Consider the following 23244-nt stretch of genomic DNA (forward strand, 5'->3'; position numbering starts at 1 on the left):
CTTCACACTGTCAGGGCTAGTCCACCATGGGAGGCAGTGCAGCCAAGATCAGGGCTTCACACTATCAGGGCTATTCCACCATGGGAGGCAGTGCAGGCAAGATCAGGGCTTCACACTGTCAGGGCTAGTCCACCATGGGAGGCAGTGCAGACAAGATCAGGGCTTCACACTGAACTTAGAGGCCGTCCTTTCTCTTGCAGGCCAAGGTGGCGCACAACCGGAGGAAGCAGCGTGAGACCGGGGGAGGCCGTCCTGACCTCAAAGAGCTCTCCGACCTCGACCAGCATGTGGAGCGCATTATGGCAGGCCGGCTGATTGGCCCCGTCGCCAGTGGAGATGCCGACCCTGTTCTGGGCCCCAATGGTAAGGGCATCACCTTTTTGACCTCTCTCTTTCCACTTGCGTCTCAGAACAGCATCCTTTGCCACTGTCCGACCAATGCAGTGCATGGCAGCACTCATGCCTCCCTCGCTGCCGCCCTGTCCTCACTCTAAAGCAACTCTTGTGCCTCCCTGCTTTCAGATGGTCAATCGCCAGGTGAGGAGGCGGGCCCTCAAGCTGCCACTGTCAGCGATTCAGAATTCGAGGAGGAGGAAGAGGAAGCCGGCCCATCAGTGCCACCCTCAGCCGAGGCAGCCCATGGCGATGATGGGGACACGTCTTCCCTGGAGGGGAGCCGGGGGGAAGGGTCGGAGGAGAGTGAAGCTCCGGGGCCCAGCGGCCTGCAGCAATGCGGGAGGGGTGGGGAAGCTCGGCGGACTTCTCCCCGGAGGGTGAGTGCGGCCTCCAGTCCTGCGACGGTGAGCGCAGAGGAGGTGCAGCTCCTAGAGGAAATGGCCGCCCAGGCTGAGCGCAGGCACACTGAGCTCATGGCTGCAGTGGCAAGGATGCCTGACTCCATAGAGTCGCTGTCAAGGAGTGTGCAGGAATTCGGGGCAGCACAGGCGGCTTCTAACCAAGTGCTCAGTCGTGCCGTCCATTCACTGGCTGGTGTCATGCGGACACAGACCATGGCCACATGGGCACTAACTGCTGCCACCCTCGCTGGATCGGCCAGGCATCGCCAGGGCACTCGCCGTGCCGCAGCAGCCCAGCAGTCTGTGCTTCAGCAGATTGCTGCGCATGCTGCAGTGCTGGCCCGTGCAAGTGCCACTGTCTCACACGACCAGGGAGTACCTGTGATCTGTCAGGTTGGCAGCATTCCTGCAGCCGACACTGCCACTCCTCCGTTGCAGCTGCCACCAGCCGCTGGACAGAGTGCTGCCGCACAAGCAGAGTTGCGCCAGTCAGCAGCCGGCCCCTCCAGGGCCAGACCTGGTCCAGGCTGACCCCCAAGGGCATCTGCCGTCTCACCATGTGACCCTCAGAAGCCTTCCCCCAGCCTTGCTGCAGCCACTGGGGTCCCATTGAGGAGGAGCTGCAGGGCGGGCAGGGGCCAGTCACGGATGCGAAAGGCATCACCCTCGCAGGGCAAAAAGTAGAAGGTGTGCCCAAATGTTTTGTTTCACATGTAAAGGCCGAGACTGGTCGTTTTGTGTTTTTTGAAAGGCCGAGACTGTTCGTTTTGTGTTTTTTGAGGGGGCTTCTCTCCATTAGTTTGTAATGTGGGAAGGGCAGAGGTTTCCAAGTAATAAATGTTCTTAAATCGCACTGTCCATGCTTTATTTTGCAAGTCCTGGTTGCCCTGCTCGGCTGAGGGCTTGTGGAGCGGCTACATTCATCTGGTGACATTGGCACAAGCCATTCCCTGAGAGGGGGCCTAGAACCGACGTTCAATAAGCCGCCGACGGGCGGCCCTTGCACTTTCTGCCTCCCTCCTGTGCTGGTCCTCCTCCTCCTCCTCCTCCTCAGGTGGTCCTCCAAACTCTGGTGGCAGTGGCTGAGTCCTGCGGATAGCCAGGTTGTGCAGCATGCAGCACACGACCACGAAATGGGAGACTCGCTCAGGCGAATATTGTAGGGCTCCTCCGGAACGATCCAGACAGCGGAACCGTTGCTTCAGGACGCCGATTGTTTGCTCAATGATGTTCCTGGTTGCTTGATGGCTGTCATTGTATCCCTCTTCAGCAGGGGTGCTGGGCGCACGGAGCGGGGTCATCAGCCAGGTGCACAAAGGATAGCCTTTGTCCCCGAGAAGCCATCCTCGTGGGTGAGGCTGGGCCTGGAACATGTCTGCCACAGAAGTCTGGCGCAGGATGAAGGCATCATGGCTGCTGCCTGGAAAGCGGGCATTGACAGCTAGGATGAGCTGCCTGTGGTCACACACCAACTGCATGTTGAGCGAATGGTAGCCCTTCTGGTTGCGGTAATCCTCGGCATTCTCTAGAGGTGCCCGCAAAGCCACATGCGTGCAGTCAATGGCGCCCTGCACCATGGGGAAGCCCGCTAATGCTGCAAAGCCCATTGCACGCTGTTGCTGCTTGACAAGGGCCATGGAGAAGGAGATGAACTGACGTCTCCTTCTGAAAAGGGCATTGGTCACCTGGCGGATGCAGCAATGCACGGCAAACTGGGAGATGTTGGAAATGTCCCCAGTAGCGGATTGGAAGGAGCCGGTGGCATAGAAGTTGAGAGACACCGTCACCTTCACTGCCACCGACAGAGACGTCCTGCTCCTCAGATGTGGCTGCAGATCTCCGCGAAGCAGGTGGCAGATCTCAGTGACCACCGCCCTTCGGAATCGCAGTCTCCGAACACACTGCTCGTCAGACATGTTCAGATAGGAGAACTGCTGGCGGTATACCCTGGGTGGGTAAGGCCTCCTTAGCCGACGCCTGTTGCCCCTTCTCCGTCTGGCCATGACTGCCACTCTCTCACGGCGTCTGTGAGCCCTTTGAATGCAATGGAGAAGGCCAACGTTTCCACCCATTGCAGCCCCCATTATATGTTTGCAATCAATGATATGACACTGAAGTTAAAGACAAGTGGAAAGCTGTGGCCTGAAGCCACAAGTACCTGTGCGAGTGTTGAGCCAAACCAGAAAGCTCTCTACCTTTGTCTCTCTGCAAAGATCCGTCTCTCACAAAGAAGGAGTGTTGCAAAATGGCTGCCATTTCTACTGCAGGAGGAGTGCCCTTTAATTTGCGCCCCCCGCGCCCTGCAGCGACTGGGAACCGTTCCCCTCTACCAGTCGCTAGGGGCGCCAGGCGCACAATAGGCCGACGCCACTGAATTTCCGGTTTGGGGCGAACAAAGGGCGTTGCACGATGAAATGACGCCAGGATCTGCGCGCGCAGCTGAGCGCGCGCAAAGGCTTTGCGCTGCCGCTAAATCTTTACTGAAGTTGGGGAGAGGCGCAGATCGCGCTGCGCCCGGCCGCTAGCCGCCTAGCGCCCCACATCTCCTCCTCCTAAGGCGCTAGCAGCTGGCGCAAACAACTGAATTTCTAGGCCATTCTGTTTTTCTATTCTTCCTACCAAAGTGAATAACCTCACATTTCCCCACATTATACTCCATCTGCACATTTCTCTGCAGTACGGGCTGAGGAGCTGGGAGAAGCAAAGCTGAGGTGATCAATTGGCACCAACTGGCATGTGTGGGGGTTATAATTACCGTGTGATCAGTTTATTGGACAGTTTCCATTATAAAGGAATTTATCATGGAAAAAGGTAACACAAAAGTGTGACAAAAAGGTGGCAAAAGGAACTTGGGTTTTGTGGACACAATGCACGGGTGTAAGATTCTTAAATGATCAATTACAGGAAACTTTGTGATATCCGGCACCGACGGGGCCGAGCTGTTGCCGTTCCCTCAAAACTGCCGGACATGTTGAAACATACGGAGCTTTTCAGCTCCATGTGAATCAACAAACCCTGTGCTTCAAAACAGTCGGCTGCAGCTTAAAAGCGTCTCTAGCTGAAGCTGTTGCTTAGCTACAGACCTTGCAGAGCCTGACTGGGAAAAAAAAGCAACGAGAAGTAAAAATACTTATAGGAAACGGCTCCTGAATTTTGCCGGTAGATAGAGCTTTCCGGACTTTTAACCTCCGGAAAAACCAAAGTTTCCTGCATAGATTTATGAAAAATCATCACCGGGAGATTTCTCAGGGGTTCTCCCGGTTGGCCGCCATAACTTCTGAGGAAGATCGGCAGAAGCTGTTTACGTGTGATCTGGATGTTCCACTTACAGTGGCCGATCGGGAGAACCCCAAGTCAGGTAGAATCATACAGCACAACAGGAGACTATTCGGCCCATCGTGTCTGTGCCGGCTCTTAGATAGAGCTCTTCAGTTAGTCCAACTCCCCTGCTCTTTCCCCACAGCCAGTCTTCACTGTCGTTTTTTGGGGGGTGGGGGGCCACACAGCCCCTTTACTAGGCTGCGCGGGACCCCTGGAGCGCCACGCGGCTGCGCGGGACCCCTGGAGCAACACATGGCTGTGCGGGACCCCTGGAGCACCATACGGCTGCGTGGGACCCCTGGAGCAAAACACGGCTGTGCGCGACCCCTGGAGCACCATACGGCTGCGCGGGACCCCTGGAGCACCATACGGCTGCGCGGGACCCCCTGGAGTGCCAGGCGGCTGCGCAGGACCCCCTGGAGTGCCAGGGGGCTGCGCGGGACCCCGGGAGTGCCACACGGCAGCGCGGGACCCCTGGAGCGCCACACATCTGCGTGGGACCCCTGGAGTGACAGGCAGCTGCGTGGGACCCCTGGAGCGACACACGGCTGTGCGGGACCCCTGGAGCACCATACAGCTGCGCGGGACCCCGGCAGCGCCAAACGGCTACGCTGGACCCCTGGCGCGACACACGGCTGTGCGGGACTCCTGGAGCACCATACGGCTGCGCGGGACCCCGGGAGCGCCAGGCGGCTGCGCAGGATCCCTGGAGCGACAGGCGGCTGCGCGGGACCCCTGGAGCACCACACGTCTGCGCAGGACCCCTGGAGCACCACACGTCTGTGCAGGACCCCTGGAGCGCCACACGTCTGCGCAGGACCCCGGGAGCACCACATGTCTGCGCCGGACACCGGGAGCGCCACACGGCTGCGCAGGACCCCGGGAGCGCCACACGGCTGCGCAGGACCCCGGGAGCGCCACACGGCTGCGCGGGACCCCTGGAGCGCCACACGTCTGCGCAGGACCCCTGGAGTGCCAGGCAGCTGTGCGGGACCCCGGGAGCGCCACACGGCTGCGCGGGACCCGCCACACGGCTGCGCGGGACCCCTGGAGCGACAGGCGGCTGTGCTGGACCCCTGGAGTGCCACACATTTGTGCAGGGCCCCTGGAGCGCCACACGCCTGCGCATGACCCCTGGAGTGCTACACGGCTGCGCGGGACCCCTGGAGCGCCATACGGCTGCGTGGGACCCCCTGGAGTGCCAGGCGGCTGCGCGGGACCCCTGGAGCGCCACACGTCTGCGCAGGACCCCTGGAGCACCACACGGCTGCGCGGGTCCCCGGGAGCGCCACACCTCTGCGCAGGACCCCTGGAGTGCCAGGCGGCTGCGCGGGACCCCGGGAGCGCCACACGGCTGCGCGGGACCCCTGGAGCGACAGGCAGCTGCGCGGGACCCCTGGAGCACCACACATCTGTGCAGGACTCCTGGAGCACCACACGTCTGCGCAGGACCCCTGAAGCGCTACACGGCTGCGCAGGACCCCGGGAGCGCCACACGGCTGCGCGGGACCCCTGGAGCGTCAGGCGGCTGCGCAGCTTAAAGGGAACATTGACAATAGCCCTACAAATGTTTCCATTTCAAGAATTTATCCAATTCACTTTTGAAAGTTATCATTAAATCTACTTCCACCGCCCTTTCAGGCTGCGCATTCCAGATGACAAAAAAAATATCCTCATCTACTCCCTGTCTTTATCTCGAAGTAATTATCTGTACCTTGAATAACTGAATATCCTTCTCTGTACCGCCTCCAATAACTGAATATCCTTCTCTGTACCCCAATAGCTGAATATCATTCTCTGTACCCCAATAACTGAATATCCTTCTCTGTACCCCAATAACTGAATATCCTTCTCTGTACCCCAATAGCTGAATATCATTCTCTGTACCCCAATAACTGAATATCCTTCTCTATACCCCAATAACTGAATATCCTTCTCTGTACTCCCTCCAGTAACTGAATATCCTTCTCTGTACCCCAATAACTGAATATCCTTCTCTGAACCCCAATAACTGAATATCCTTCTCTGTACCCCAATAACTGAATATCCTTCTCTGTACCCCAATAACTGAATATCCTTCTCTGTACCCCAATAACTGAATATCCTTCTCTGTACCCCAATAACTGAATATACTTCTCTGTACCCCAATAACTGAATATCATTCTCTGTACCCCAATAACTGAATATCCTTCTCTGTACTCCCTCCAGTAACTGAATATCCTTCTCTGTACCCCAATAACTGAATATCATTCTCTGTACCCCAATAACTGAATATCATTCTCTGTACCCCAATAACTGAATATCCTTCTCTGTACCCCAATAACTGAATATCCTTCTCTGTACCCCAATAGCTGAATATCATTCTCTGTACCCCAATAACTGAATATCCTTCTCTATACCCCAATAACTGAATATCCTTCTCTGTACTCCCTCCAGTAACTGAATATCCTTCTCTGTACCCCAATAACTGAATATCCTTCTCTGAACCCCAATAACTGAATATCCTTCTCTGTACCCCAATAACTGAATATCCTCTCTGTACCCCAATAACTGAATATCCTTCTCTGTACCCCAATAACTGAATATCCTTCTCTGTACCCCAATAACTGAATATCCTTCTCTGTACCCCAGTAACTGAATATCCTTATCTGTACCCCAATAACTGAATATCCTCTCTGTACCCCAATAACTGAATATCCTTCTCTGTACCCCAATAACTGAATATCCTTCTCTGTACCCCAATAACTGAATATCCTTCTCTGTACTCCCTCCAGTAACTGAATATCCTTCTCTGTACCCCAATAACTGAATATCCTTCTCTGTACCCCAATAACTGAATATCCTTCTCTGTACCCCAATAACTGAATATCCTCTCTGTACCCCAATAACTGAATATCCTTCTCTGTACCCCAATAACTGAATATCCTTCTCTGTACCCCAATAACTGAATATCCTTCTCTGTACCCCAATAACTGAATATCCTTCTCTGTACCCCAATAACTGAATATCCTTCTCTGTACCCCAGTAACTGAATATCCTTCTCTGTACCCCAATAACTGAATATCCTCTCTGTACCCCAATAACTGAATATCCTTCTCTGTACCCCAATAACTGAATATCCTTCTCTGTACCCCAGTAACTGAATATCCTTCTCTGTACCCCAATAACTGAATATCCTTCTCTGTACCCCAATAACTGAATATCCTTCTCTGTACCCCAGTAACTGAATATCCTTCTCTGTACCCCCTCCAATAACTGAATATCCTTCTCTGTACCCCAATAACTGAATATCCTTCTCTGTACCCCAATAACTGAATATCCTTCTCTGTACCCCAATAACTGAATATCCTTCTCTGTACCCCCTCCAATAACTGTACCCCTCACACTGGAAGTGGCGGAAATGACGGAGGATTATCCGTTGAATGTGTAGGCTGGATGGGTGAAAGGTGAGGACAAGGGCAACCCTATTGTGCTTCTGGGAGGGAGGGGAAGGAGTGAGAGCAGAAGTGGGGTAAATGGAACAGACATGGTCGAGGGCCGTGTCAACCACAGTAGAGGGGAATCCTTGCTTGTGGAAAAAGGAAGACATGTCAGAAACACTGGTATGGAAGGTGGCATCGTCAGAGCAGATGCGGCGGAGATGGAGTAACTGGAAGAAAGGAATAGAGTCCTTACAGGAAGCGGGGTGGGAGGAAGTGTAGTCCAGGTAGCTGTGGGAGTCAGTGGGCTTATAGTGGACATTGGTCGAAAGCCTGTCCTCAGAAATGGAGACAGAGAAGTCGAGGAAGGGAACAATAACAACAACTTGTATTTATATAGCACCTTTAACATAGTAAAACGTCCCAAGGCGCTGCACAGGAGTATTTTAAGACAAAAAATTTGACGCCGATCCACATCAGGATAAGTTAGGACAGGTGACCAAAAGCTTGGTCAAAGAGGTAGGTTTTAAGGAGCGTCTTACAGGAGGAAAGCGAGGTAGCGAGGCGGAGAGGTTTAGGCAGGGAATTCCAAAGCTTAGGGCCCAGGCAACAGAAGGCACGGCCACCAGTGGTGGAGCGATTATAATCCGGGCTCCTCAAGAGGGCAGAATTAGAGGAGTGCAGATATCTCGGGGTAGGGGGGTGTGGGGCTGAAGGAGACTACAGAGACAGGGAGGGGCGAGGCCATGGAGGGATTTGAAAACAAAGATGAGAATTTTGAAATCAAGGCGCTGCTTAACCGGGAACCATTGTAGGTCAGCGAGCACAATAGTGATGGGCGAATGGGACTTGGTGCAGGTTAGGACACGGGCAGCCGAGTTTTTAATGACCTCAAGTTTATGGAGGGTAGAATGTGGGAGGCCAGCCAGGAGTGCGTTGGAATAGTCAAGTCTGGAGGTAACAAAGGCATGGATGAGGGTTTCAGTAACGGATGAGCTGAGGCGGGTGGAGACGGGCGATGTTACGGAGGTGGAAGTAGGCGGTCTTAGTTATGCTGCGGATATGTGGTCGGAAGCTCATTTCAGGGTCAAATATGACACCAAGGTCAAATATGACACCAAGGTTGCGAACAGCGTGGCTCAGCCTCAGACAGATGTTACGGAGAGGGATGGAGTCAGTGACGAGGGAACAGAGTTTGTGGCCGGGACCGGAAACAATGGCTTCGGTTTTCCCAATATCTAATTGGAGAAGATTTTTGCTCATCCAGAACTGGATGTTGGACAAGCAATCTGACAATTTAGAGTCAATGGAGGGGTCAAGAGAGGTGGCAGTGAGGTAGAGCTGAGTGTCGTCAGCATACATGTATACCTGATGCTGTGTTTTTGGATGATTTTGCCAAGGGGCAACATGTAGATGAGAAATAGGAGGGGCCCAGGGATAGATCCTTGGGGGACACCAGAGGTAACAATGTGGGAGTGGGAAGAGAAGCCATTGCAGGTGATTCTCTGGCTACGATTAGATAGATAAGAATGGAACCAGGCGAGTGCAGTCCCACCCAGCTGGACGACGATGGAGAGGCGTTGGAGGAGGATGGAGTGGTCAATCGTGTCAAAGGCTGCAGACAAGTCAAGAAGGACAAGGAGGGATAGTTTACCTTTGTCACAGTCACAAAGGATGTCATTTGTGACTTTGACGAGAGCCGTTTCGGTTCTGTGGCAAGGGCGGAAACCTGATTGGAGGGATTGAAACATGGAGTTCCGGGAAAGATGGGCACGGATTTGGGAGGCGACAACACGTTCAAGGACTTTGGAGAGGAAAGGGAGGTTGGAGATGGAGCGGTAGTTTGCAAGGACGGAGGGATCAAAGTTTGTTTTTTTGAGGAGAGGGGTGATGACGGCAGATTTGAGGGAGAGGGGGACAGTATCTGAGGAGAGAGAACCGTTAACAATGTCAGCTAACATGGGAGCCAGGAAAGGAAGTTGGGTGGTCAGCAGTTTGGTGGGAATAGGATCGAGGGAGCAGGAGGTGGGTCTCCTGGACAAGATGAGTGCGGAGAGGGCATGAGGGGAGATCGGAGAGAAACTGGGGAAAGATGTGAGTTCAGGGCTGGGCAGGGGGAACCTGGCCCGGTGGTCTAGGGGAAGGAAGGGAAGTGGCAGAGGCAGCTGAACGGATGGTCTCAATCTTAGAGACAAAGAAGTCCATGAGCTCTTCACACTTGTTATCGGAGGTGAGGGTGGAGGAGACAGGGGAGAGGGGTTTAAGAAGATGGTTAGCTGTAGAGAATAGGAGCCGGGGTTTATCTTTGCATTCCAGAATGATTCTGGAATAGTGATCAGTTTTGGCAGACGAGAGCTGGGCCCGATAATGCTTTACGTGGTCCAGTCAGGGAAGAGTCGGAGATGGACCATGTGAAGGCGAGGGAAGAGTGGAAATTGGAACACTTTGTTTACTCCTGGCATACTTAAAGAACACATGGCTTTTTTACTGTGTTTTCCTCATGATCACTTCTCAGTTTCTTGGCATTCCTCAGCCTATCTTTATAGATCTCCCAATTCTGTTCCTTTCTTCAACATGTTGTAAGCTTTCTCTTTCTCTCTCAATGCCTTTCACAACTTTCCAAACTCGCGACCTCTTCCACCTAGAAGGACAAGGGCAGCAGGCGCATGGGAACACCACCACCTCCAAGTTCCCCTCCAGGTCACACACCATCCTGACTTGGAAATATATCGGCCGATCCTTCATCGTCGCTGGATCAAAATCCTGGAACTCCATCCCTAACAGCACTGTGGGAGCACCTTCACCACACGGACTGCAGCGGTTCAAGGCGGCTCACCACCACCTTCTCAAGTCAGGATGGTGTGTGACTTGGAGTGAAATGCATCCAAGTTTGCTGATGATGCAAAGCTAGGTGGGACAGTGAGCTGTGAGGAGAACACAAAGAATCTACAAAGGGTTATAGATAGACTAAGTGAGTGGGCAGTAAGGTGGCAGATGGAGTATAGTGTGGGGAAATGCGAGGTTATTCACTTTGGTAGGAAGAATAGAAAAACAGAATATTTGTAAATGGTGAGAAACTTTCAAATGTTGGTGTTCAGTGAGATTGGGGTGTCCTTGTGCAAGAAACACAGAAAGCTGGCATGCAGGTACAGCAAGCAATAAGGAAGGCAAATGGCATGTTGGCCTTTATTGCAGGGGGTTGGAGTGTAAGAGTAAGGAAGTCTTGCTACAATTGTACAGGGCCTTGGTGAGACCACACCTGGAGTACTGGGCACAGTTTTGGTCTCCTTATTTAAGGAAGGATATACTTGCCTTGGAGGCGGTGCAACGAAGGTTCACTGGATTGATTCCTGGGATGAGAGGGCTGTCCTATGAGGAGAGATTGTGTAGAATGGGCCGATACTCTCTGGAATTTAGAAGAATGAGAGGTGATCTCATTGAAACATACAAGATTCTGAAGGGGATTGACAGGGTAGATGCTGAGAGGTTGTTTCCCCTGGCTGGAGTGTCTAGAACCAGGGGGCAGAGTCTCAGGATAAGGGGTCGGCCATTTCAGACTGAGATGAGGAATTTCTTCACTCAGAGGGTTGTGAATCTTTGGAATTCTCTGCCCCAGAGGGCTGTGAATGCGGAGTCTTTGAGTATATTCAAGGCTGAGATCGATAGATTTTTGGACTCTAGGGGAATCAAGGGATATGGAGATCAGGCCGGAAAGTGGAGTTGAGGTCGATGATCAGCCGTGATCTTATTGAATGGCGGAGCAGCCTCGAGGGGCCGAATGGCCTACTCCTGCTCTTACTTCTTATGTTCTTATGTTCTCGAGGGCAACTAGGGATGGGCAATAAATGCTGGCCTTGCCAGCGACGCCCACATCCCAGGAACAAATGAAAAAAAATCTTTGTTACTAAGTCAAACTGGTATTATTTTATGGTGTCACTGAACTGATCTATTTCAGGGAAAAATTCATTTTGCATTTTAAAAGCTGTTCCTCGGAAACTATTCTACTTTCCTCGCACATTGTTTCCTTCCACTAACTCTTCCCATTTTAACATTCTCTCATACACTTAAAATCAACTCTTTTTAACTGTTACGGTCACTAGATCTCAAATGTTCCATTACTTCTGCTTTGCTTATTGCCCCTTCCTCACTCATTAGCACAAAATCCAATCTTGAATTGCCCTTAGTGAGTTCCTTAATGTACTGTTGTGGATATTAGATCAATACCTGCTGGCAGGTCGTCCCCAGTGTCCACTCCAATCAACACCAGGAAGATTGAAATCTCCTAAGATTACTACTGAAAAAAAGAAATTGAAATAGCACATTTTAGGACATCAGGACATCTCAAAGCGCTTCACAGCCAGTGAAGCACTTTCGAAGTGGAGTCACTGTTGTAATGTGGGAAATGCGGCAGCCAATTCGCACACTGCAAGATCCCACTAACAGCAATGAAGTAGATGACCAGATTGTCTGTTTTAGGTATTGGTTGAGGGATAAATATTGGCCGGGACACCGGAGAGAACTCCTCTGCTCTTCTTCGAAATAGTGGCGTGGGATCTTTAACGTCCACCTGAGAGAGCAGACGGGTCTCGATTTAGCGTCTCATCTGAAAGACGGCACCTCCGACAGTGCGGCGCTCCCTCAACTGAAGACTTGGCACTCATCTTATCGTCTCTCACAAACTGCATCAGCCTCCCTCTCATTATTTGGTAGCCTGTAGCATATTCATATTATTAACTTTAGCCTTTTACTGTCCTTTAATTTTAAGTGAGACTCACTACCTCTGCCAGTATTCACCGCTGTTGTTATTAGCCCCAACCTAACAAATAATCTCACCCATCTCCTGCTTACCTGCCTAGTCCTTCCCAAAACACACACAGCCCTGGAAGCCCCAATCATCACTTAATTTCAAGCAGGTTTCAGTCACTCCAGTATATCTATTTCCTCCCTATGAACCAGCACTCTAGCTCATCCGTTTTATTCCTTAAACCCCTCGCATTCATAACAGCGCAATTCTGGTTATCCTTAATCTCTTTCCTATTTATTCTTAACCTGCAGTCTGTTCTGCTTTCCCCTTCCTACTGCCATACCAGTTCACATACACCTCCACTGCCTTTCCAGAACATTGGTGCCACCCAGACTCAGGTGAAGTCCATCCATCCTGAACAGCTTCCCTCTGTCCTAGAGCTGGTCCCAATGTCCCAGCAATCTGAAACCATTCCTCCTGCACCATCTCTCAAGCCACACATTGATGGATCCAATCTGCCTTTGTCTAACCAGCCCAACGTGTGGCACAGCCAGTAACCTTGCCATTACCACCCTTGAGGGTTTGCTCTTCAGCCTTGACCCCGTACCGCCTCCTATAAGATCTCCACTCTCCTCTTTCCTATGTCATTAGTTCCTACACAGCCCATGACACCTGGCTGCTCTCCCTCCTTTTCCAAAGGCTTACCCCCCATTGTATTATGACCTTCACCGTGGCACCAGGAGAGTAACAATCGGGACTCAGACACAGCTGCTAAAAAGGCCGACTATCCCTCCAATAATTGAATAGCACTCACCTATTTTCCTCTTTCATTTTCTTCCCCTGGCTAACCACTTGCTTCACAGTGCCATGGCATTGCTTCTAGTTAGAGTCATAGATAGAGTCATACGCCTAGAAATTGGGTTGAGGCGCCAAACTGGCGCCAAGTTCGCCTGGGCGCTGGTTTTTGCGCAGCGTTCGAAGCTGTAGCGATCGTCAGAAATTCAGTTGAAGTGCCCCTAGAGGGAGACGGGGCGAGGCTCGAGGCGCTCCGCATCCCTCTTAGGGCGCTGAAACTGAATATCGCAGCGCAACGTGCCGCAGCGTCACACGCTGCGGTATGGCACGCGGCAGTACTGCAGGCCTTCCTCCCACTGTTAAAGGGGAGGGGCCTGCACCAGCGCGAACCCCGATCGCGAGTGCCGGCAAAAGAGCCCGGCACCAAGGAGAAGTGCCGGGCTCTCGGGAAACAGCCGGCAATGCCGCGGGGGGGTGGACCAGGAGGCCGGGGACGGAGGTGCTGGCAGGCGGCCGCCCCGCACCTCCACCTTAACTTGTGCCTCTGCCGGCACAGCAAGGCCCCGTGAACCGGGCGCGGGTAGCGAACGGTGCTACAGCGGCGTTCGCTAACAAATATCGCGTTCGGGGCGCGAATGGGGTGCTGCGCACACTGATGACATCATCGGTGGCGGCGCAGCGCAAATGGCTAACGCCACCATTAGCGCCCCTGCGGAATATCGCGGGAGGCGCAGCCAGTGGCGCTACAGCCACTGACGGCCTCTTTAGGCGCTAACAGGTGGCGCTACTCACCCAATTTCTCCCCCATAGAGTCATAGAGTTTTACAGCACAGAAAGAGGCCCTTCGGCCCATCGCGTCCGCGCCGGCCATCAAGCCCTGTCTATTCTAATCCCATTTTCCAGCATTTGGTCCGTAGCCTTGTACGCAATGGCATTTCAAGTGCTCATCCAAATGCTTCTTGAATGTTGTGAGGGTTCCTGCCTCTACCACCCTTTCAGGCAGTGAGTTCCAGACTCCAACCACCCTCTGGGTGAAAAAGTTCTTCCTCAAATCCCCTCTAAACCTCCTGCCCCTTACCTTGAATCTAGGCCCCTTGTTATTGACCTCTCTACTAAGGGGAAAAGTTCCTTTCTATCAACCCTATCTATGCCCCTCATAATTTTGTACACCTCAATCAGGTCCCCCCTCAGCCTTCTCTGCTCCAAGGAAAACAACCCCAGCCTGTCCAGTCTTTCTTCATAGCTGAAGCGCTCCAGCCCAGGTAACATCCTGGTGAATCTCCTCTGCACCCTCTCCAATGCAATCACATCCTTCCTATAGTGTGGCGACCAGAACTGTACACAGTATTCCAGCTGTGGCCTTACCAGCGTTTTGTACAGCTCCATCATAACCTCCCTGCTCTTATATTCTATGCCTCGGCTAATGAAGGCAAGTATCCCATATGCCTTTTTAACCACCTTATCCACCTGTTCTGCTGCCTTCAGGGATCTATGTACATGCACACCAAGGTCCCTCTGATCCTCTGTCTTTCCTAGGGTCTTACCATTCATTGTGTATTCCCTTGCCTTGTTAGTCCCTCCAAAATGCATCACCTCACACTTTTCAGGGTTAAATTCCATTTGCCACTGTTCCGCCCATCTGACCAACCCATCTATATCGTCCTGTAGCCTGAGGCTTCCCGCCTCGCTATTTACCACCCCACCAATTTTCGTGTCATCTGCGAACTTACTGATCATACCTTTTACATTCACATCCAAATCATTAATGTAGACCACAAACAGCAAGGGACCCAGCACCGATCCCTGCGGTACCCCACTGGACACAGGCTTCCAGTCACAAAAACAACCTTCCACCATCACCCTCTGCCTTCTGCCACTAAGCCAGTTTTGGATCCAATGTGCCAAGGCACCCTGGATCCCATGGGCTCTTACCTTCCTGACCAGGCTCCTATGTGGGACTTTATCAAAAGCCTTACTGAAATCCATGTAAACCACATCCACTGCACTACCCTCATCCACACACCTAGTCAGCCCCTCAAAAAATTCAATCAAATTGGTCAGACATGATCTTCCCTTGACAAAGCCATGCTGGCTATCCCTAATTAATCCCTGCCTCTCCAAGTGGAGACCAATTCTGTCCCTCAGAATTTTTTCCAGTAATTTCCCTACCACTGATGTTAGGCTCACTGGCCTGTAGTTCCCTGGTTTATCCCTACTACCCTTCTTGAATAATGGCACTATGTTAGCTGTTCTCCAGTCCTCTGGCACATCCCCTGTGGCCAGAGAGGTTCTGAAAATTTGTGTCAGAGCCCCTGCAATCTCCTCCTTTGCCTCACATAGTAGCCTTTTCCTACTCCTCTAGGGCTTCCTCTGTCTTTAGTCCTTTGTATCTGCCAAAAGCCCCCCTTTTTTTCCTAATCCATTCTCGTATATCCCTTGACATCCAAGGTTCCCTGGGCTTGTTGGTCCCACCCTTGACCTTTACGGGAACATGTTGCCATTGTACTCTCTCAATTTCCTTTCTGAAAGACTCCCATTGCTCCGATGTGGATTTTCCTTCAAGTAGCTGATCCCAGTCCACATTGGCCAGATCCTGCCTTATCATATTAAAATTGGCCTTCCCCCAATTTAGAACCTTTATTTCCGGTCCATCCTTGTCCTTTTCCATGACAACCTTAAATCTCACCGAATTATGGTCACTGTCACCAAAGTGCTCACCTACTAACACTTCTACCGCTTGCCCGGCCACATTCCCTAGAATTAGGTCCAGTACCGCCCCCTCTCTTGTAGGACTTTCTACATGCTGGCTCAAAAAGCTCTCCTGGATGCACTTTAAGAATTCTGCACCCTCTAAGCCTTTCACACTCTGACTATCCCAGTTAATATTGGGGAAGTTGAAATCCCCACTATAATTACCCTATTATTTGCACACTTCTCTGAGATTTGCCTACATATCTGTTCCTCTATCTCCCCCTGGCTGTTTGGGGGCCTATAGTACACTCCCAGCAAAGTGCTAGCCCCCTTTTTGTTTTTAAGTTCAACCCATATGGCCTCATTAGAGGAACCTGTTAATATATCATCCCTCCTTACAGCAGTAATTGTCTCCTTAAATAATATTGCGACACCCCGTCCTCTTTTACCCCCCCCCCCCTCTGTCTCGCCTGAAGATTCTATACCCCGGAATATTGAGCTGCCAGTCTTGCCCCTCCCTCAACCATGTCTCCGTGATAGCAACAATATCATACTCCCATGTGTTCATCAACACCTTCAGTTCATCCACCTTATTCGCAAGACTCCTTGCATTAAAATAAATGCCATTTTGCCTTGCCCTACTCCCTTGTGCTGTTACATATTTGCTTTGCCTTCCAGTCTGACTTGTTTTTTCCTCTATATTTGGCTGTACATCACCCCCTACTGTAGCTCCACTCTGTATCCCATCCTCCTGCCAAGTTAGTTTAAACCCCCCCGAACAGTGCTAGCAAACCTCCCCACAAGGATATTTGTCCCGTTCTGGTTCAGGTGCAACCCGTCCAACTTGTACAAGTCCCACCTTCCCCAGAAGCAGACCCAGTGATCCAGGAAACTAAAGCCCTCCCTCCTGCACCAACTCTTTAGCCACGCATTAATCTGCTCTATCCTCCTATTCCTATACTCACTAGCATGTGGCACCGGGAGTAATCCAGAGATTACAACCTTTGAGGTCCTGCTCTTTAATCTGCTACCTAGCTCCCTAAATTCTTGCTGCAGGACCTCATCCCTCTTCCTACCCATGTCGTTGGTCCCAATGTGAACCACGACCTCTGACTGTTCACCCTCCCCCTTCAGAATGCCCTGCAGCCGTTCAGTGACATCCTTGACCCTGGCACCAGGGAGGCAACAAGCCATCCTGGAGTCAAGTCTACAGCCACAGAAATGCCTATCTGTTCCCCTTACGATAGAATCCCCTACCACTATTGCTCTCCCACCCTTTTTCCTCCCTTCCTGAGCAGCAGAAGCACCCCTGGTGCCAGGAAGTTGGCTGCTGCTGCCTTCCCCTGGTAAGTCATCCCCCTCAACAGTATCCAAATCGGTATACCTGTTTGAGAGGGGGATGTCCACAGGGGACCCCTGCACTACCTGCCTGCTTCTACTGCTCCACCTGATGGTCACCCATTTCCCTCTGCTTGTGCAGCCCTTACCTGCAGTGTGACCAACTCACTAAACGTGTTACTCATGACCCTCTCAGCATCGTGAATGCTCCAAAACTCATCCATCCGCAGCTCCAGCGCCGCAATGTGGTCTGCTAGTAGCTGCAGCTGGATAAATTTCTGGCACACATGGTCGTCAGGGACACAGGCAGCGTCCCTGAATTCCCACATAGAGCAAGATTACCCACTGCTTCAGTATGACAGTCTGTTCTCTCTGTTGAAAACCTGACCTTTGCTGCCTCGACTGATGCCCTCAACACACGGGACACTTTGCAACTTATGGGCCAGGTTTTAATTCATTGACATTTTCCCTTAATGCTGCAGTGATCCCAGTCCTTCTCCAGTCTCCGAGCCTGGAACATGTCACAGAGGGTCACTCGGCGCGGTTACAGTGCACCATGCGGAACGCCAGAGTGAGCGACACCGGTGTCCACTGGTACCGGCAACAACCAGGGCAAGATAAGGAGCAGGTTTTAACACACGAGGCAAATGGCAGTGCACGAGGGAGCCCAGGTTCCACTGACCGTCTCCAGCCTTCCAGAGACACCTCCAATAACAGCTTCATTCTGACAATCACAAACGTGCAGCCCAGTGACACTGCTGTCTATTACTGTAAAGTGTGGGAAATGATCTATGGGAACGGAACCCAGCTCATTGTAACCAGTAAGTACAGTTTACATTATCTTCATTGATTTATAATAGGAATATTAAGTTTGTATTTCACTCCACCTTAGGGAGTGAAGTTGGGAAAAATGAAATGGTGACGATTCATGTGCACACAATATTCAACAAGCACTGCAGGTTTCTAGAGATCACGGACCTAATGACTGGAGTATATTCAAAGACCATCAATAATCAGAGTGAATGGCTGGACTCCAGAATGGGTGGAGTACTGTCTACTGGGGTGAATGTTGCATTGTGATCCCTGGGGTAAATGTTGTATTGTGTCTCCATCTAATGCTCCCTGTCCATTACTGTAGTTACAGTGAGGGTCTCCATCTAATGCTCCCTGTCCATTACTGTAGTTACAGTGTGTCTCCATCTAATGCTCCCAGTCCATTACTATAGTTACAGTGTGTGTCTCCATCTAATGCTCCCAGTCCATTACTGTAGTTACAGTGTGTGTCTCCATCTCATGCTCCCTGTCCATTACTGTAGTTACAGTGTGTGTCTCCATCTAATGCTCCCAGTCCATTACTGTAGTTACAGTGTGTGTCTCCATCTAATGCTCCCAGTCCATTACTGTAGTTACAGTGTGTGTCTCCATCTAATGCTCTGTGTCCATTACTGTAGTTACAGTTGTAAAGTCTGTGGGTTGTGCAGTTAATAAATACACAGACTTCAGAAGTAACAAACAAAACAGGTCTTTACTATTCGAAGGTCCGGGCGAATCTGCCCAATAACTCCTGGCACAACACTTATATACTGGTGTGGTCACTATCGGTATTACAGTATACAGAAGCCAAACAAATAGTGCCACACCTAAAGTAGTTCCCTTAAAGGTGAACGGTTACATTCAATAGTTCCCTTAAAGATAGACGGGTACATACACTACAATCCTCCCTTTTTAGCTTATTACTTACACAGTCCCCGTTAAACATACATATCTTCAACTTCCTATAAAACAAATTACAGATATAATCTCGGTGGAGTCAATGTCATATAAAACAATTTACAAATATAATCTCGGTGGAAACAGTTCACAGGTTCAGTCTCTGCGGAAATAGTTCATAGATTCAGTCTCTGATCTTGACTCGTTCCGAACAACATTTCTTTGGTGTAGCCGGATTACCTGGCTAGCGTGACTCCTCCATAGCCTTTTTCTTGACGTAACAGCTTGAACCTTCGTCCTGTTGAACCAGCAGTGCGGACTTTTACAACCAACTGGCTGTCTTGACATTTTCCAGGTTTTCAACTAATTTAGCTCCTTTCGTAATGTCCCGCCTGGAATGGTAGAAGTGCTAATATTTTAGACAGTTATTATCTTCTGCTTCTTCTTTTTCTTTTCTGCCTTTTTCAAACTCTCGGAGCTCCTTTCTCGGCTGCCAGCTGTAGCGCCACCAACTCTTTATGTTCCTTAGACCTTAAGTGCTTCCTCCGGATTTCAGCACTTTGAGAGTTTTCATCACAAGCTGGGCAGACCACATCCTCGTAATATTCAGTGTCACTCAACAGGTCATGGTAATATTCGGGTTCGTCCTGAGTTAGGCCAGCGAGAGAGACTTCTTCTTCCTCCTCACCCGTCTGGACGTTAGCTGACGGTGGTTCCTTCCCTAAACATCTTTCTTGAAAAGCCTTCTTCATGCATTCATATTCATCCCGCTCTTCCTGGGTTATCTGCCATTCCTTCACGACGGACCTCATTTGTGAGTTCAATACCTTCCTTTCCATCGGTAATTGCGTTATCAGGCTATTTAACCCTTCTACTGAAGTAACGGTTTCCACATTCTTCTGTTCACCTTGACGTGATTCAACGTACTTTTGGCATCCTTGTAAAATTTGCGTTGCCACCTCAGCTATCTCCGTGACTTTTGAGAGCTCCGAACTCGTTCCCCCTGAAGATTGAAGCTCGTGTTCAGATTGTTCCCCTTGCAGAGTCTTGTCCTTCAGCATATGAAGGAGTTGGCTGACCGTTAACTCTTCCCTGGGAACACGGTGGATCAGAGTCTTCTCCATTTCCTCCACCTCTTTCTCCAATACTTCCACCTTACGTTCCTCTTGAACTTTGGCTTTCAGCGCTCGGAAAAGTTGCGCCCTGATGCTCTCTAGTTCATGTTCAGGGACCATTCTTACAGTGTCCTGTTCTTCCACTGAAAGGATTCCCAGTTGAATCTGTTCTTCAAGTTGTTGAACCTCGGTCATTGCCGCCTCATATTTGTCTTGGGTGTCCTTCAATGTTTTTATAAGTTCTTGGACATCCTGTCTTTCATGCTCTGCCATGATTTTCACCTCTAATTTCTCATCTATGGATGGATCTCCTACCGATGAGTCTGTCTTGGCCTTGAGCTCATCAAGAATTTCCTGCAGCCGTTGGACTTCTTGCTCATGTTCAACCTTTAGTTGTTCACATGCTTCTACTGAAACTAGCTTTTTGGAGGCTGCCGAGTTAACCCCCTCCAGAATTGTAGCCTGGGCCTGTTCATACTGTTCTTTCAACTTCTCACACTCTGCTTGTAAGGAGTCGCAGAGCAGAACTGGAATAAAATCCTGGCTCCCTGAAGATTCTTCTTCCTTTGGTTCATTCTGTAAATATTCTAGTTCCTGAACAGCATCAGGGGAATGTGATTGGTATTTGACCACGATGGCTCTATGGTCGCTCTCTGCTTGAGCTAGCTGTCTCTGTAGTCTTTCCAGGTTCTCCCATTCGGTGTCCCAGAACCTTTCCATATTTTTCATCTCTTGTACGAGACGGTCACTCAACTGTTCTAATTGTTGTCGTACTTTGACATAAGTTTGCGTCCGAGCTCGGTGTTCTTCCGTCATGGATGAATCCTTTGCTTGAACAGGCTCAGAATTCTCTGTCAACCTGGAGTTCTGCTCTGCAGCTTTATTCTTCTTGGTACCATAAGTCCTTCTGCATGTCTTCGTTTTCTTTCCCATCGTCGGCAAGTCCTTTTTAGCCTTGCCTTCCATATTCGACTTGGTCTTATCATCATCCATTTCAGAATCTGAGCTAATAGCTTGCACCGAGTCCTCCCTCATTATGGCTTTTAGGTAATGCCATTCCATGTCTATTTTCTTAATCCACTCCCGTCCTAGAAGTGGTGGTCCTCCCTCAGGTAATACGTACAAGTTCATTCTTGGGTGTTCTTTACCCCTATCTCTCACCTTGACTCTTATTTTCCCCACGGGGTATACGTTATGCCCCGTGTATGTCTGTAATACGAACTTGGTATTTCTTAAAGGCATGTGAGAGAATAGCCGGTGGTAGTCCCTTCAGTTGATGACTGATAGAGCTGATCCAGTGTCCAGCTCCATTCTTACTTGGACTCCAGCTATTTTTAGTATGACCCAGATGGCCTGTAGATCCATTTCTTTACCCACATTGTGGATTCTCAGCCTACCCAGCTCCTGGTTGTTTGGGTCTGAGTCTGAATTCTGTTCGTCTGAACTCTTCTCAGCCACCTTGTGTACCATGTTGTACTTTTCTTGTGGTGGCTTCCTTTGATTATTGGTCTTTTTCCCGGACCGGCATACCTTCGCGATGTGACCCAGTTTGCCACATTTCCTACACGCTTGGTTCTTAAACCAGCATTGATTCTGGTCATGCGTGGTCTTCCCACAACGGTAGCATTTTGTTGTGCTTGAAGTAATTTGGTCCACCCCAAGTGCCGCCGCCTTTAGTTGCATTTCCGCCGTTCCTTTCGCTGCAGCTTCGTGCGATGCAGCTATAAGGACAGCCCTGTCCAGTGTGAGGTCATTCTCTTCCAGTAGTCGCTTCTGCGTCCCTTCTTTGGACAATCCGCATAAGAACTTGTCCCACAGCGCTTCTGTCAGATTCCCTCCGAACTGGCAGTATTTCGCTAGCCTACGCAGTTCGACCAAGTATTCCGCATTGCTTTCGTCTATCTTCTGCGTTCTTGCGTAGAATTTGAATCGTTCAGCCAGCATCAGCGGTGTGGGGTTCAAATGGTCCTTCAGCACAGCCACAATCTCTTCGAAGGTCTGATCCGCTGGTTTATTTGGTGCTATTAGATGCTTCAAGAGCCCGTATGTTTATGCCCCCATCAAGTTTAGCAATGTTATCGCCTTGTCGTCTTCCTCTATTTTGTTGGCTTCGCAATAGATCTCTATGCGTTCCACGTACGTGGCCCAGTCTTCTATTTCCGAATTAAAGTCGTTAATATTCCCTCGCTTAGGCATTTTTCTTCCCTTGGGAGCAGCACCAGTATTTCTTTAAGTATTCTTATTTATTTGTGTATTTCTAAGATGGCGGTTTTCCCGCGAAATCGGCAGTTTCCCGCTCTTTCCTTCTCTCCCCGCCCACTTCAATGGCGGTATGTCAATCAAGATGGTGGGTTTCCCGCGAAAATGGCGGTTTCCCGCTCTTCCTTTCTCGCCCCGCCCACTTCAATGGCGGTTTCCCGCTTCTGGCGTCTTCTCCGCCTAATGGCGGCTTCCCGCGTTTCTTCCCGGTGGAAGGGGTACGCTTCCCCCACAGCGGACAGGTTCAGCCGCTGGCTGGCTTCCGCACAGCTCCCCTTACTCGGCTATGTCTTTTCCTCCCGCCCGCACGGCCCAACCGGCGCTGGGTACACCCCGTTAACGGAGGACAGTTCAGCCGCTGGACTGGCTCTCGCGCAGTCTCTCTCTCCGTACCCGGCTCTGTCGCTCTCTCACCCGCACGTTCGGTGCTACCGGCCCTGGGTACCCCGTTGGTGGAGAACAGTTCAGCCGCTGGACTGGCTCTCGCACAGTCTCTCACCCCGTTTTCGGCTGTGTCTCTCACCCACTCCCGCACGTTCGGTTTTGCCGGCTCTGAGTACCCCGTTGGTGGAGAACAGCTCAGCCGCTGGACTGGCTCCTCGCAGTCTCTCTCTCCGCACCCGGCTCTCACCCGCACGGTTCCCGTTCGCCTCCCCAGCCCTCTCGCAGACCGGTGTTTCCCTCCCCGGCTGCGGCTGGGTTTCTCTTCCCGCGCCTACTCGCAGGCTCAGCGCTTCGTGGCTGCGGTCGCTGCCTGGATTTTTCCCGCCGATCGTGGTCCGGCTGTCACCCGACGCCGTTGGACCCGACTTTTGGCCGGCACAGCTCCCCCTCGACCGAGGTCGAGTGCTCTGCCTTTATCCTCCGGATACTTCTACACCTTCCCCTACTCACAGTCTCTTCGGCCGCCTTGTTCCCTGCTGATCGGCTCACTCCGCACCGTGGTAGAAGGGTAGTCAGTGCCTGTTGCTGATGGAAGCTTTTGTTGCTAAAGTCTTCCTCCTTCCTCCTGCTGCAGCCTCGTGTTTTCTTCCAGCAGCACGACGAGGGCGGTT

At 51.0% G+C, this 23244-nt stretch overlaps 1 protein-coding gene across 1 annotated transcript in view; it reads left to right on the forward strand.

Moving 5' to 3' along the window:
* The window catches only part of LOC147120815 (uncharacterized), a 139116-nt gene extending 120931 nt beyond the window's left edge, over nucleotides 1-18185 (forward strand). Inside the window, exons 3-4 of the mRNA XM_085977161.1 lie at nucleotides 17583-17926; nucleotides 17998-18185. Of these exons, the coding sequence (XP_085833287.1) occupies nucleotides 17583-17926; nucleotides 17998-18185 (532 nt within the window). The remainder of the gene's footprint in view (nucleotides 1-17582; nucleotides 17927-17997) is intronic.
* The last annotated feature ends 5059 nt before the right edge of the window (nucleotides 18186-23244 follow it).

The sequence above is a fragment of the Somniosus microcephalus genome, chromosome 3 (genome assembly GCF_052327205.1).
Source record: "Somniosus microcephalus isolate GS21.2 chromosome 3, FLI_Smic_1.0, whole genome shotgun sequence".
NCBI lineage: Eukaryota > Metazoa > Chordata > Chondrichthyes > Squaliformes > Somniosidae > Somniosus > Somniosus microcephalus.